Below are 15137 nucleotides of genomic sequence, written 5' to 3'. Positions count from 1 at the left end.
TTTGCCCCTCCTCTCCCTCTGGGTCAAGTCTCTTAATTCTGCAAGTGACCCAGACTCCCTTGATCCCCATCTCAGGGCCTCCCTCACCCCCACCCCTCTGCTGGGCAGGAAGCCAGGGTGCCCCTGGCTGACCCCACCCGCGGGCTCATTCCACTCTCATCAGTCTCCTTCTCCGGGGTTTGTCTCCGGGGGCTCACCCCAGCCTGACCTCTGAACCAGGGTCTGGACTCAGCTTGCACCAGAAAACACTGATTCTGGACGATGGGAGAGGGGAGAGCTGGCTGAGTCATTATCAAGGGTGGCTGTGAGCAAGGGCATCCATTTGCAGGGGTGATGGGGGGTCCGGAGCGGGGAGTGTTTCCGGGGCCATTGCTAAAGGGAGGACAATGACACATGTGTGCTCACAGAGCTTTTCCTCGTGGCGTGACTTTGTGAGAGCATACCTAGAGGCTCCTTCGTTCCCATTTTCCTACATGAAAGTTTTTTGTTTGTTTGTTTAAAAGGTTTAAGTTTGGAAATGTGCTGAAGAATTTAGATACACTAACTCACTAACATCTTAGTTGGGGAGAGAGCTCTCATAGTTTGCCAAAACCCAAGGGCCCCAATTTATCTCCTGTACCTCTTGTCCTCCGAGCAGGGAGCCTGGAAGCTCCCCCAGGGGGCTGAGGAAGTGGGTGCTCCAAGCATTACAAAGGGTCTTGCCCCGGATGCCCGGAGCATGGATGGTGGCTGATGCTGTGGAGCCAGGCCTGTGAAAGGCTGGCTCTTTTAACCTTGGTTCCCAGAACCAAGGACACTGGATGGCTGGCCTGAAAGGGGTGGATTCCAGTCTCAGTGGCTAAGAAAGTGCTGAGTGAGCTCACATAAGTAGACAGGGGGCTGCCCTGAATGACCCTGAAGGCTGTCCCAGCCACCACTTTTATGATGCCACTGACTCCTGCTGCCCCTGCCTGGAGTGCCTGCCAGCATCAGTAGGTTCTGTATTCTGGTTCTGTTCCCAGGTGGGAGGACCCATCCTTTGCCCAGATGATGGGATGGAAGCAAGTGCACAAACCAGTTGTGTTCTGCTCTCTTAATTGGTGATTTACTGTTTGTTGAACAAATAGGGCAGGGACTTGGCAAAGGAGGCCAGAGGTGGGGGACTTCCAGGTCAGTTCCCCAGGCGAGCAAAGGTCAGGCCAGAGAAGCAGGGGGAGACGACCAGACCTCCCTAATGTGGGGCTCCTGCTGTGGGTTGGCGGGGGGCGGCCCTGGGCCTGAGCAGGTCCACACAGACTCTTTGTTCTCGGCAGGGGAGAAGTGTGGGGAGTGGAGGACTCGGGGGAGGCCAGCAGGTGACTCAGGCCTTCTGGACCAGGGCCCTTTCCTGGGCTGGAAAAGCTGGGTGAGGAGAGCTAATGTCCTTCTCTCCCCTGAAGAGTTCCCAGGGCTCCCTTCCGGGAGGAGGGCAGCTCGCTCCCTCTTCTCGCCCCAGCCAGCTCCAGACTGGAGAGGCCTGGGGCCACGGAAACGCCAGGTCCTTTGGTAATTAGGGCCAGCAGGAAGTGATCTGGGGAATTACCGGGGTCAGGCGCCCCATCGAAGGCCAGGGCTTTGGAAGGGCGGCTGGGTTGTAATCTCGATTTGAGATCGGTTGATTTTGTAGTTGGTTCCAAAAAGAAAAGTCAGCTCTAATTAATCTGGGGACTTGGGAGTGCAGGAGAAACGGTGCAGAGAGCACAGGCTGGGGGCTGGAGGCAGGCGGAGCAGTAGTCCTGTTGGCCCCCATGAGGCCTCAGAGGTGGGGCCCATGTCTCAGCTCCCTGATCTGCTTTAATTGAAATGGTCTGGATGCCCTCCCGCCCCCAAGGAATTCCTGGCTTTGAAATCCAGTGCTGTCCCTACTCTGCATCGACAATTTCCATCTTCAGGGCATGCTCTGCTGCCTGTCAGCATGGCATGGAGCCTAGGGTTGCCGGGGTCCTCTGGGAGTCAGGGGGTGCAGGGAAGTTTTAGGAGGTTTCTCCGCTGGGGTGCACAGCTCAGACAGCCTTCTCCTGGCTTTATTGGAGGTCACAGGACAAGGTCAGCCCCCTGGGGAAGAATTCCGGTACAATCAGCGCCAATGGGCAAAGCACTCCCCTTCTTTGGTTCTTTGAATAAAATACACCAAGTACCCCCAAGTTCTCTGTTTTAGACGTTCACAGAGAGCCTGGGAGACATGGAGGAGGAGGGCCTGAATCCAGCCACAACCTTCTCACAAGAAGGAAAACAGGCCAGCTCCCGCCTTCTTTCCTTCTAGTGGAGGAGTTGGGAGCGGGAGCAGGCGGTAGGGTATTGGAATCATAGGTCCCCTGGGCTCATAAAACCCAGGTAGTAAAGTCATCCAGAACAAGACTTTGGGGCCAGACAGACCTGCTTCACTGCTTTGTAGCTGTGGCCCTAGGGGGATTCACCTCTGTGAATTTATAGATGTTGCCCATCTATAAATTGGGGATAAGAATAAAACATACCTGACAGGGTGGTTATGAGGATCTGATGAGATGATGCAAGCAAAGTGCTCCTACACAACCTGGCACGAAGAGGCCCAGAAAGGTAGATATAATACTTCTAGTTACGTTCTTCAGAAGTGTGTCCACCCACGTGATGCTGTGCTGACTGGCAGGTCAGAACGATCCTGCCCTTTCGTAGAAGGACTGAGGTACCGGGGTGGGTATCCTTCTGCTCCTCACACCCTCACTCCAGCACCCTAGCCAGCTGACCACAGGGCCCATCGGATCTCCTTCCCTGGGAGTCCCTCTTTCTGGGGAGCCCCACCGCCTCCAGGAGGTGTGACCTCAGTTACAAGCTGAGTAAACATGAGGCTGTCACATCCTGCCTGCACTGGTCTGAAGATGCACAGCCCGGAGCTGGCAGGATGGGAATGTGTGCTCAGCTCTGGTCCTTCATGCAAACCCCAAGGCTTAACACCCAGACCGCCACATGTGTCAAAGGCACCCCCCTACTGCCAAGATGGACGGGCCAGTTCTGACGTGCTTGGAGATAAGCTCTCACCAGGTTTTGTGATCCATACACAGTCTGACAATACTCATCAATCCTCTTGAAAGAGAGCCAAGGTTGTGATGCTTTAAACACACATTTTGTGTCTTGCAACACATTTAAAGTAGATCGGTGCCATAAATTTGGATCAAATAGCTACCACATGGGCGCACAACAATGCTCACAGTGTCTAGGCTGTGGGGCTGGGTGTGAGTGGGGCTGCGGCAGCACACGGCCCGCTGGCTACACCGGGCTGTGATCTCGAGGAGCTGGTGGAGATGCTGCCCTGCCGGCCTTGGCTGGCCTTTGAGAGCATGCCAGGCTGGGACCGGCTGCTGGGGTGGGTGGTGGTGGTAGTGGTGGTGGATGGAACTAATCAACAGCAAACTTCACAGGACCAGAAGCATCTTTGCTGAGAGTTAAATTCCACCCCTTACTGAAAGAAAGGCCTCCCCGCAGGTGTGTCAAGTTGCCAGGACAGATGTGGAAGGGCCACTGGTCACCCCGTGGGGTCCCCTCACACCCTGAACACATGGGGTGTGCCGCGGCCTCACTCCCAGCTCTATGTCCCCACTGGGTGGCACGGAGTGCTGGGTGGGAGCAAACTCTCGTCTTCCCAGCATCTGTGACCAAGCTGCCCTTCGTGTGGGTCCCTCCTTCCAGGCCTCTTTCTAGGCAGAGAGTAGAGATGGGAAGAGAGAAAAGAGATTTGGTGGACAAAGGAAAAGAGCCAGAGGGTTACCCCTCCACATCCCAGAGAAACCACAGGGGAGGGTGGTCTATGCACAGTTAGCTTAGTCTGGGGTGACACCCCCCTCCCCCGAGCAGACATTTCCTTCTGCACTAGGGTGGGAAGACTGGCTCCTGGGTTCAGACTCATGAGACCTAGCTTCTAATCCCAGCATGATTATCACTAGCTGTGCAGTGTTGGGGCTTCCCTGATAGCTCAGACGGTAAAGAATCTGCCTGCAATGCAGGAGACCTGGGTTCAATCCCTGGGTCGGGAAGATCCCCCTGGAGAAGGGAATGGCAACCCACTCCAGTATTCTTGCCTGGAGAATTCCATGGACAGAGGAGCCTGGCAGGCAACAGTCCACGGGGTAGCAAAGAGTCGGACACGACTGAGTGACTAACACTTGACTTGTGCAACGCTGGGCAGAGTATTAACCTCTCTGAGCTTCTCATCTCTTGACAGTGGGGATAATGCATCAAATTACTGGGCCAAGGTGAGATGAGATGAGTGAGAGACAGAGTGGAAGGACTTTGGCTGAACCAGGGATGTGAAGTACTGCTGCCCTTGCCCTTGGGCAAGATTCTTCATTTAAGAATTGAAAAATGGGATGAAACACTTTAACACTTTTTCCATATCTCATGGAAAAAGGACTCTTCATCTAAGAATTCTGGTGGGAAGAATACTTCTGCCTGGGTATGGTGATCACTGGGGCTCAGGCAGTGGGAACAGGCACTTGTAGCCTCCTGAGTATCACGTGACCTTGAGGAATGACCCCCAGGTTCTTGGGGGTGGACTCTGCTGCTGGCCATTGGCCTCCAGTGCACCCTAGCCTCCGTTGGACTAGGATGCTGCGGCTTCAGTGATGACAGGACAAGGGTCCCAGCAGAGTGAGGGCTAGCACAGAGACGAGAGTTCTAAGACCACCTGGTGGCTCCAGAGCTCCTACTGAGAAGTCTCAAGGACAGGCTGGGAGAAAAGAAGGTGGCAGGAGCCTTCCAGAAATGCAGAGAAGCCGGCAGCCTCATAGCTCCCCCTGGATTCCATGAGAAGAGGCTGTTGTGGAAGGGCAGGAGCAGGTCAACAGAGAAAGAAAGTATGGGGAACATGAGCTGAGCATGAAGAAGGGCCTTCTCAGAACCCCAGGAGACCTAAGAGCGGTGATGCTTCTGACAAGCACTGGATGTGGATGAAGAAAGGCCTGGGCATAGACTCGAGGGGACTGACTCATAAATCCAGGGTCGGGTGGGAGGCTGCTCCTCTCTAGGGGGTATGGAGCCAGCTCTGTTCTTAGGAAGCTGTAACTTCCCTGAGCAGGAAGGGATTTCAATCCAGTTTCCCATCGGATATAGAAGCTTCTCCTAACACATGACAGACCCATAGTTTTCCAGCCTCTCCTTAAATGCCTCTGGTGACAGGGAGCCCCGTCCTTCTCAAGGTACCCACCGGCACTTGCTTTATCCTTAGTCAGGCAAAAGAAGAACATCTGTGCTTTCTCCAGCAGCCCTGAGCCTTCTCTCTCAGGAACAGGCTTCCCCGGGATCAGAGGCTGCCCTTCTGTCAGTAGGACCACACTAGTTTCCTCTGCAAATTCCACACAGTCAGGGCTGAACGATTCCTCCCACAAACTTCACCCAGAATGGCCACAATCATGGAACCAGGCCCTGTACCATCATGACACCTTAGCCCCAAGCTGACGCCTCTCTATCCTCAGGGCAACAGACCCCACTCCCCAGCCCCAAAACCTCCTTTCTGAATGAACCAGACTTCCAGTTGGCAGGGGAATGCAGATGCCTGCCATGGTAGGGATGCCAGTCGTGATCATCCCCATGACTCCCTGGGGAAACTGCTGCCCTGAAGTTTCTTCACAGCTGGAAAGAGCTGGTCTAGCTGCTAATGGGAAAGCCGACCCTGTGCTCCACCGGGAGGCAGTACATTTTGTGAGTCTGCGTGAGTGGATGAAAGCAACCTCGGGGGCTGTAATTTCCACTTCCTGACACAGTGCAAACTTCGCAGTTTATGCAGAACTAATGAAAGATCTCTCGGATCTTGCCACTTCACCCACCAAGCGCCCACAAAACAATGCGGTGAAGGCCCCTGCTGGATTACAGAGCTACAGAGCCTGTGGAATGTGCTCCTCCAGAGCTGATTCCTCCCTTTCCAGAATCCCTCCCCTTCCTCGTCCTGCCTTTCTTTCCTGTCTCTCTTCTTCCCCTGGAAGGCGCCAGAGCCTCCCAGCTGGGGCCTGGAGGGTGGGATGGGCTCCTTAAGACACAAGGCATCATGTGAAGGGCTGTGACCTGGACTTGAATTCCTGCTTTGCCACTTATGAGCCACTTAGGTTGTACCTCAGTTTCCTCATCTGTTAAATAGGAGAAGAAGAGTACCAGCCTCCTAGGATTAGATATGATGCAGGTCCCACTGAAGGCTAGCCTGGCACACAGGAGACATTTAGTAAGTGGTGTATGGTGTTAAAATTATTTTTACATTATTAAAATTACTGTAATGACCATCTCTGGGCCTTGGCTCAATTGTTCCCTGTCTAAAATGCCATTTCCCTTGAAATCTGCTGCTTGAAGGAGCACAGTGGTAGATTAAAGATGGTCACAAAGGCTCTGCCATCCTCCCACGGGAAGAACCAGGGGCTGAGTCCTCTCGCCCCGACTTGAATGCTTTGGTGGCGTTACTTGCTTTGATCAATAGAACCTCAGAAAATGTGATGCAAGAGATGCTTTCGAAAAGCACTTGTGCACTGGGACTTGCCTGTTTCGAAAGCTGACCTGGACCTGCCATGCTGTGAGGAAATCCATCTGCCCTACACTAGGGGCTGAGAGGCCACGTGGAGTAGAACAGAGGAACCCAGGCCAGAGCTGGCGCCAGCCCCAGGCATGTGGACGAGGCCGTCTTGGCCCCTCGGCTGTTCCAGCCATCATCCCATGTGACTGCATGAGTTAGCCCTGAGGAGACAGCTGGCCAAGCCACAGAATCCTGAGAAATAATTGTTTCAAGACGGTAAGTTTGGGATGGTTCGTTACACGGCAATAGATAACTGATACACTTACCCATTCACCGGGATTGAACTCAGAGGCTGTCCTCTCTCAGACGACTTCCCCCAAATCCTCCCAACCTAGAATGAATCTCCCTGAACCCCCTACCCCAATATTGACACAGCACTTGGGATGGTAGTGATTAGTGCAGTTGCCTTCACTAGGGTTATTTGCGTAGGAATCCTGTCTGTTTGGCCTGTGAGCAGCCAGACAGCAGAGTTGGGACCTTCCATATCCCCTACCACACTCAGAAGCTCTGCCTGGTCCCCACTTACTAGGTCCTCAGTGGGCAGTGAAAACCTGTGCCTCTGTGTGGACACAGCCACTCGGGTTGGCAGGGGACACATTCCTGGGTCTGAGGTCCAGTGGGGCCACTGACTTGCCCAAGTCCCTTCCCCTTCTGAGCCTCCTACTTCCTCAATGGAGACACAAACCCGCTGATCACTTAAATTCAAGACTTTTGAGGCCCTTGCTGATGTGTGTGCAAAAGTGTGTATGGGCCAAGTCCAGACCCCGTGTGCACTGAGGTGAAGCCCCACTTGGATTGTCACTTGGTGGGAGACAGGTCCTCCCTGCCCCCTCCTTCTTACCTTCCGGCCGTGGTAGCCCTGGATCCCTGGGTCTCCCTGAGGGGAACCAAGAGAAGGCCATTAGAGGGGTTTTCTTGCTGCACCCCCCTCCTCCACGTTACCATCCCCCTTCTTCCCAGTGACTCCAAATCCTCTGACCTCCACCTCCAGCCAACCTTGGAACAATAGCAGGGACTGTTTGACTTCCCAGAACCAGTCCTTGTCTTGCAGAGGCTGAGGGAGGAGGGACGGGTCGGCTCGGCAGGGGCACAGGACCCCTGAACCATGGGCTCTCTGTGGCACCTGGACAAGTCACTTCCCCCAGGACTCCAGCTCCTGCAACTGTGAAACGGCTGGCTGGATCAGTGCTTTGCAACTTCTCTTTCCTGGAGCCACAGGGACTCCAGCTTCAAAGGGAGACTCGACACTGTGGCTTCCAGATAAGGTTTCGAAAGAAACTGGATGACCGCAAAGGTCCTTTCCAGTTCTGGCCCCTCAGGAGCCACTGTTTTACTGGGATGTTGTGACAATGTCCTGGGCATCTGAGTTCCCAACTAGACCATGATCTGTTTGGAGAGCGGGGCTGCATCTTCCATACCAGCCACAGCACTTACTTGGCCTGAGCCCACGAAAGTGCAATCCTTGTGAAGCCCATCAATTCCCTCTCAGCTCCTTACTCAGTACCTGTCAGTGCGCCAGCCCCTACCCACCAGGGAACTTCCCCACCCACTTGATGCATCCCCCATCACTCAAGGGCCCTCACCTTTGGTCCAGGAGGCCCCGGTAAGCCCTGCAGAAGCAAGAAGAAAGGTGAGTGGAGATGGATTCCACTGGCAAATAGTGAGGGCTAAACACATTTAGATGGTGCAGTTGGTAAAGAATCTGCCTGCCAGTGTAGGAGATGTAAGAGACATGGGTTCGATCCCTGGGTCGGGAAGATCCCCTGGAGTAGGAAATGGCAACCATTCCAGTATTCCTGCCTGGGAAATCCCATGGACTGAGGAATCTGGCAGCTACAGTCCATGGGGTTGCAAAGAGTCGGGCACGACTGAGTACCACACACACAAACACGTTTGCAGAGGAGCCTGCAGTGGGTTCTGGATGCACTGGAGAACAGATCGAGGGCCCTCAAAGGGTATCTGAAGCCTGCTGAAGGCACGTGGGGACAACAGGCTCAGTCCCTCTTTGGAGCCACATGGGTGCCTCGGGCACCTCTGCTGTGCTGGCCTGCTGCAAACTAGGTCAATGGCATCATGTGAAATTGATAGTGTGTTTGGTCCAGGGCCCCACCCACCCACCTCCTAACTAGAGCCGCTCCCTGGAAAGCTGACCTTGCCCAGCAGAGCTTGGGTTTTGCCCCTGGCCCTGCCAGCTTGCAGGGGAGCCCTCTGTCTCCATTCCCCACCTCTGGGGCGCTGTGACCACAGGAGCCAGCTTGGGGGAAGTGGTGTGAGCTCTGCAGAAGCCTGAGGGAGAGGAAAGGGAAGGCAGGCTTCAGCGTGGTCCCGGGCGTGGGTCTGGATGGCAAACACTGGCTGGAGAAAACCATGATGCCTGAGTCTGGCCTGTTTCAATTGGTTTAAAAACATGCGTTCTGGTTTTTTTCTTTATAAACAACCTAACAAAGAAAACTGCCTGGCTTGGGTTCAGGGATCGGGAGCCCAGTGTGTTCGGGTGAGGGCTGTCAGGAAAGAAGTGGATTTTGAGCACTTTTTAAAATCTTGGTTTATTTTCTTGGCTTGGTTTGTTTGGTTCAGTTCTCTAAATTCCACTTCCTTTTAGGTTTTCTGCTTTTCCATCCATCAATCCATGAAAGTGAGACTATCTTCCCTCCCCAGAGTTCTGGGGAGAAATCATGGAAATATCTAAAATCCGTTATGGGGATCAAGCTGAGCAGGAGAGCTGGCTCTACCAGAAAGGTAGGTTTTCACCCTGCTGTGCTGCCTTCTGGTCAAGCCGGCTGCCCTGGTTGGCCAGAGCGGTCACCCAGCCTAGGGGGACTCTACACAGAACCTTAGCCTTGGAAGCTGGGGTAGCCGAGGGCCCAGGTGTGAAGCTGAGTGACCTGGAATGTGGCCATACTCATCGTGGGCTACTTGACAGAAGCACCCCGGACCCAGCAATTCCACTTTTGGGAATCTATTGCCATGAAAGCATCGGAGATGTGCACACACATTTATGTTTAAGGATATATATTACAGAAGGGAACCCATTAACTACCTTGTAAAGAGACCCAGCAGTCCTAAAATCCGTATCATGGGAGACTCCTGACATAAGAAAGGGCATGGTATATGAGATTAAGTGAAAAGAGTAACAGGATACAAAGTGTTAGGTTATTCAGAACATCACCAACCTGAAAAACGTTTATGTGCAGAGAAGTCTAAGGAGAAAAATGGAAAGGACTCTCCCCAGCGTTAATGAAGGGGAACCCTGGATATGGGAAAGCAGACAGTTTAAAACTTTTTCTTCATCTATGTTCAAAATTTTTCACAATGGATATATGATGCTTTTGTCATAAGAAAGAAAAACAACAAAAAAGCCACGTGGAAAAAACATTATCAAACAGACTGTCCTTAACCCCTCCGCCTCCAGTAACTGCTGACATTGGTCTTAGCTCTGGGTAGAAATGCATTTTCTCTAAAGAAGAAGTCCAGGGTTTTCTGAGTTACTCTGCCCTGGTGCTTTCTTGAACACAGTAGGGCTGAGAAAGAGTTGGGGCTTGGCTAGAGCTTACAAGCAGATGACCTGGTGGACACTGGGACTGACCTATCGCTTGAGTGTGGTCTTGCCCAGAGGAGTGTCTGTCAGCTTCCCTGGGTCCCTCCTGACAGTCGTCCAATCCACAGGCTCGATGCAGGGTCCTCTTGGCCGACCGGGTGTGTAATCCAGACACACCAGCAAAGGCGTGTCTGTTAGGGATGCTAGGCCATCAGATGCCCCCTTGCTACCTCCTTTAGGACACATCACCCCAACTCAAGTTTTCCTAAGCCCAGGGGGCAGGGGACATCCATCAGAGTGGTCCTGGGAACTTTCTCTCCAAGCTCCTCTCTCCTGAGGCTGGGAGAGACAGGCCTGCTCATGGTTTCCCCCTGGGAGGCAGTGGCTGAAGCGGAGCACATGGTCCCAGGATGTGTTTTCAGAATTGGAGAGCAACCGGTGAGCGTGACAGGGACGGGCAGCTCCCTCAGGGGCCAGTCACGTCCGGCAGCTTTGCCAATGCGTTTCTGCCCTTTCAGCGGGGGCCCAGAGTCCCATCGGTTACCCAGTTCCCAAACTTGCAGAGAATTCAGGGGATGAATCTTGAAGGAGAGGAGGTGGTGGAGAGCAGGAGGGGTACTTACAGGCGGCCCCATGGGCCCTGGCAGTCCTGGGTGCCCCAGAGGTCCGCTCGGTCCGGGAGGGCCTGGTGGCCCTGGCGGGCCTTGGATGCCAGCCTGGCCCTGTTCACCCTGAGGGTGGTGGAGACAAGTGTCAGAGGGAGAGCCCGGGGCCGCAGAGCCGTCCCGCCCCAGTGCCATGCACCCGGTGAGGCCCCGCCGTGGGCTCTGGGGGAGGCGGCAGGGGCGTGACGTGACGGTGCGGTGGTGGTGACCGCATGCAGAGGCCAGGGGCAGTGAGGAGGTGGCCAAGACATTAGGCCTCCAGAGGAGAGGCTTCCAGAGAGGATTTGCTGTGTGAGCTGTTGGTCCCCTGGACAGAGCCCTGCTGCGGTGGCAGAGGCGGAGGAGCGGGTGAGCGCCCCCCAGCCCAGCTGACCCCTGCTCCCAGGTGGGTCAGATGAGCAGGGTCCCGCCGAGGTGGCGGCGGCCTCAGCCTGCCTCGACCCCTCCCTGCGTGGCGAGCCCACCATCTCTGTGCCCTGGCCTCCAAGCTGTCAAACGAGAACAGCTGTTCCTTGTTTCCTGTCACATTTTGCTGTCTTTGATTATCTGGCCCAGAGGATCAACTGAGTCTTTAGGTCAGAGGCCACAGAATTTTGTTTAGCTCAGCAAACAATTGGGCAAGAGATTTTATGTTAAAAAAAAAAAAAAAATATATATATATATATATATGGCTTGGTAGCTTCTGCTGAAGAAAATGGAGCCTGGGTCAGCTAGACCCACATTCCTGGGGGCTGCCATCAGCTGGGTCTCCGGGTCCCACAGGCCCCACCCTTCCAAGCCATTCTGTGTGCAGCCTGCTTTGTCACTTGTGTGATCTGTGTCTGATCTCAGTGGATAGTTGGGTTTGCAACCCTTTGCTTGGTTGAGTTTTGAAGGTATAAAGTGCTTCATGCCTTTCTGGAGTCATATTATTATTCTTTTTCCTTATCCTGAAGCCTTTGTCACCCCACCCCGTGCAGGTGCCCAGGGTGGACCCAGAGTCCAGGGAGGTAGGGGTAGCATCGTGTTCCCTCAGGAGGAGGAGAGAGCCTGGTCCATGTGACCCAGATCTTGGGGCTGGGGGCCAGCCCGTGTCATCCTCGATCTATGCAGACCAGTGTCATTAGGTTGCTTTCTCCATGACCTCTCCGGGGAGGTTCTGGGTTCAGCTCTTGCTGAGGGCTCCAGCCCTGCAGACAGACTCAAGTAGAACAGCCTGGGAGGTGTGAGTACTCCAGGCTGGGATGCAGGAGACCCAGGTGGCCAGACTCCAGGCCAGCCCACCCTTCTCAGTGTAATCTCAGTAATCCTTTATGACACTGTACATAGAAGGGGGGCCTGATGATGCTTGCTGCAAACCCCATACAGGAAAATGATGATTATAAATAGGAGTGCATGACCTCAGAATGGGAACTCAGATTTTAGCAGCATCTGCTTGAACCATCTCACCAATGGGATATCCTAGGACAGAGGCCACCAGCGGTGCCACTCTTGGCCTGAGCTACATCCTGCCACATCCTCTAAGAAACCACTTAAGGACTCCAAGAGTCCATGGTGGAGAAGGCAGGTGCAGAGATGGGTCACAGTCCCATTTTGCAGAAGAGAAAACAGAGGCTCAGAGAAGTTGAGCACCCTGATCAAGGTCACATGGAGAATTTGGGGGGAATTGGAATCAAAACCCAGAACTCTAGACTTTTCTATTCATTCCAAATAAGCCCCTAGCAAAAACTGCTCACCATCCAGCTTTCTGCACTTTGGCACTGACCTTGAACGCCATCTGCTAAACATAACATGTTTTCAACTAATGTTAAACTAGATGTTTAAGCATCTTACAGAACCTGTGAAATCAATATTGGTTTATTGATTGGAAATGGACAAGCCTTTTTGTGTCCCACGGTGGCCGACAGCATAAAGACCTTATTCTCTAGGCAGAATCTGCAGCAGGAAAGACAGGGGCCCCTATTCTCTCTCTCAAAGCTCTGGCTTCTCCTCCTCCTGCTCTTGAAGAGGGCGGCAGCAACATGGCTTGGCCTCTGTCAGTTTGTTCTTCTGTAAGATGGCAATGATGATGCCAGTTACACTGCCTGGTGGCCCGTGTGGGATTGCATGGGATAATCCGTGTAGAATTCTTACAACAGAGTTTGAAACCAGCAAGGGCTCAACACACAGCAGTCAATGCAACTAGGGCCAGGAGGTGGGTGATGGGGGTCGAGGCAAATGGCCACTCTGAGAGCAAGGACTTAGCTCTCCTGAAACGGGGTCTGACATGGGTAGGGGTGGCTGAGAGTTGGGTGGGCCTGGTGCTTCTCCGAGCTGCCAGTGGGTCCCCTGAATAACCAAGCGTTGGGTAAGCACTCGGAGCACACGGAGGCTCTCGAGGATTTGGCTGGTGTAACGGGATATGGAGGCTTGGGTAGCACACGTGTCACGTGTCCCTCTGTATTTTTAGCCATTAATTGGAGTGATCTTTCAGCCTTGTTCAATCAGATGCCTGAACATTCAGGCCCCTGGGCTCCTGAGTCAGGCCAGTTGTTGGCTCCAGGCCCTGCTTTCAGGCTTTCAGAGAGCATCTCAGAGCCCTGCCACTTCCAGCACTCCTGAGACCTTGGGGGTAACCTCTGATCCCCAGTGTGAGCAAGGCTAGGGGTGAGGGTGGGAGCCATGGAATTCCTGGCCTGGCATCAAGCCGCAATGCCTTTGCCTAGATCCCTGGGTCTGTGGTCTCTTGTTCTTTGTTCTTTGTGATCTGGTCCTATCCCAGCCTCCTTGGCTTAGTAAGGCAGGAAGAAGGAAGCAGTTGCTCACAATGATTACACCTGTTGGTTGTGAGCTACATTTCCTCTGCAAATTCCCTTGCTTCTCAAACTCAGGTTACAAGTGATCGGATGCTAAGCAATCTGCATTTCTAAATATAAAGGGTGTAGGTCCAACTGAGAGAGCCCTGGTGTGGAGTCTGAAGACCCGACTGCCAGTTCCCACTCTGTCTCTTGCTGTTTTTTGCCACCTTGGGTACAAATTCACCTCTCTGAGCCTCAACTTAATTTCAGCACTTAAACTCTGCCAGGAAGTATTCCCAGTGTTCTGCATACACAATAACCCTATACAGTAGGAACCATTATTATTCTCATTTTACAAATGAGCAAACAGAGGCACAGAAAGGTTAAGTAACTTGCCCCAAATTGCATAACTAGTAACAGTCGGAGAATGTGGGTGTTCTGCAGTTTACCGGCTGTGTGACCTCAGGCAACTTACTTAACGTCTCTGAGCCTGATTTGGTCATCTGTGAAACAAGGATGATCATGCCTAACTCATACAACCATTGTGAGAATTAAACGAAAACAGGCTATAAAACGCATAGCCCGGCGACTGGCACACAGTGGAGGCTGCTGTTGTGAGCAGCAGTAGTGAGATAGTAGCTGAGGCTTCTGGGCCTGGGTGTTGTGTATTTCCACGTGTATGGCATTTGCAGGTCCGTCTTTGTCTAATTTAATGTAATGGGAGTGCAGTGAGATTCTGCTTTTGCCAACAGCCCTGGTGGCTCAGATGGTAAAGAATCTGCCTGTAATGCAGGAGACCCAGGTTTGATCCCTGGGGCAGGAAGACCCCTGGAGAAGGGAATGGCAACCCACTCCAGTGTTCTTGCCTGGGAAATCCCATGCGCAGAGGAGACTGGTGGGCTACAATCCATGGGGTTGCTAAGAGTCAGACACGACTGAGAGACTTTCACTGTCACAGCCCCAGCTGGTTCGTCAGGGCCCAGAGACTCGCTAGCCCCTGGGAAGCCCCTTGTGGTCTGGCCAAGGGAGGTGTCTACCTGGAAGGTCCTCCTTTTAATGACTGGGGGTGGAGCCAGCCGCACTGAATTGAGGAGAGGCAGCAGCTGAGGAGAAAGATGAGTTGGAAGGTCAGAGGGCAGAGGTCAAAGATCGCAGGTGTTCAGGAGGGTCGAAAGTCCGCCAGGAAGGCAGGGTGGCCGAGAGGGAGGGAGGAGAGGAAGAAAGAAGAGAGATTAGCGGGCGTGAGGCATTGGAGGGAGGGCGTGGATGGGCTGCTCGAGGCTTGTGGGTGCAGTGCTGAGCTTGCCCTTGGAAGGCACCCCATCCCTGGAAGGAGGCAAGCCCTCGGGGTGTTGGCAGCAGCACTCCCCAGTGGGGAGGGGGGCCCCCTGGCCGGGCCTCCATGGCCAAGCCGGGCCACGGAGGCCTTCTGACACACGGCCCAACGTTGCACTGCCAGGCCCACAGGTCCCTAGTCGTGGACAGAGGCTGCAGGGCTGAGGGGAGCAGACTCTGAGGCTCTGACTTTGGAGCCACAGGATCAGCCTAAATTGGTACTTGAAGCCAGGCTGGTAGGCGGCCACCCCTGGGTTCTTTTTTCGGCTGGACGAGAAGGGCTGGTGTCAGCGAATCTG

General features: G+C 53.7%; 1 protein-coding gene across 1 annotated transcript in view; it reads right to left on the bottom strand.

The window, feature by feature from the left end:
• Positions 1-15137, bottom strand: part of COL13A1 (collagen type XIII alpha 1 chain) — a 149203-nt gene that overhangs the window by 43164 nt on the left and 90902 nt on the right. Inside the window, exons 13-16 of the mRNA XM_070469837.1 lie at positions 14541-14606; positions 10706-10813; positions 8128-8154; positions 7386-7421 (exon numbers count right to left, since the gene is read on the bottom strand). Of these exons, the coding sequence (XP_070325938.1) occupies positions 7386-7421; positions 8128-8154; positions 10706-10813; positions 14541-14606 (237 nt within the window). The remainder of the gene's footprint in view (positions 1-7385; positions 7422-8127; positions 8155-10705; positions 10814-14540; positions 14607-15137) is intronic.

This window comes from Odocoileus virginianus, chromosome 7, assembly GCF_023699985.2.
Source record: "Odocoileus virginianus isolate 20LAN1187 ecotype Illinois chromosome 7, Ovbor_1.2, whole genome shotgun sequence".
Taxonomy (NCBI): Eukaryota; Metazoa; Chordata; class Mammalia; order Artiodactyla; family Cervidae; genus Odocoileus; species Odocoileus virginianus.
The sequence above is the reverse complement of the archived record's forward strand: the minus strand, read 5'-3'. Positions and strand labels throughout refer to the sequence as shown.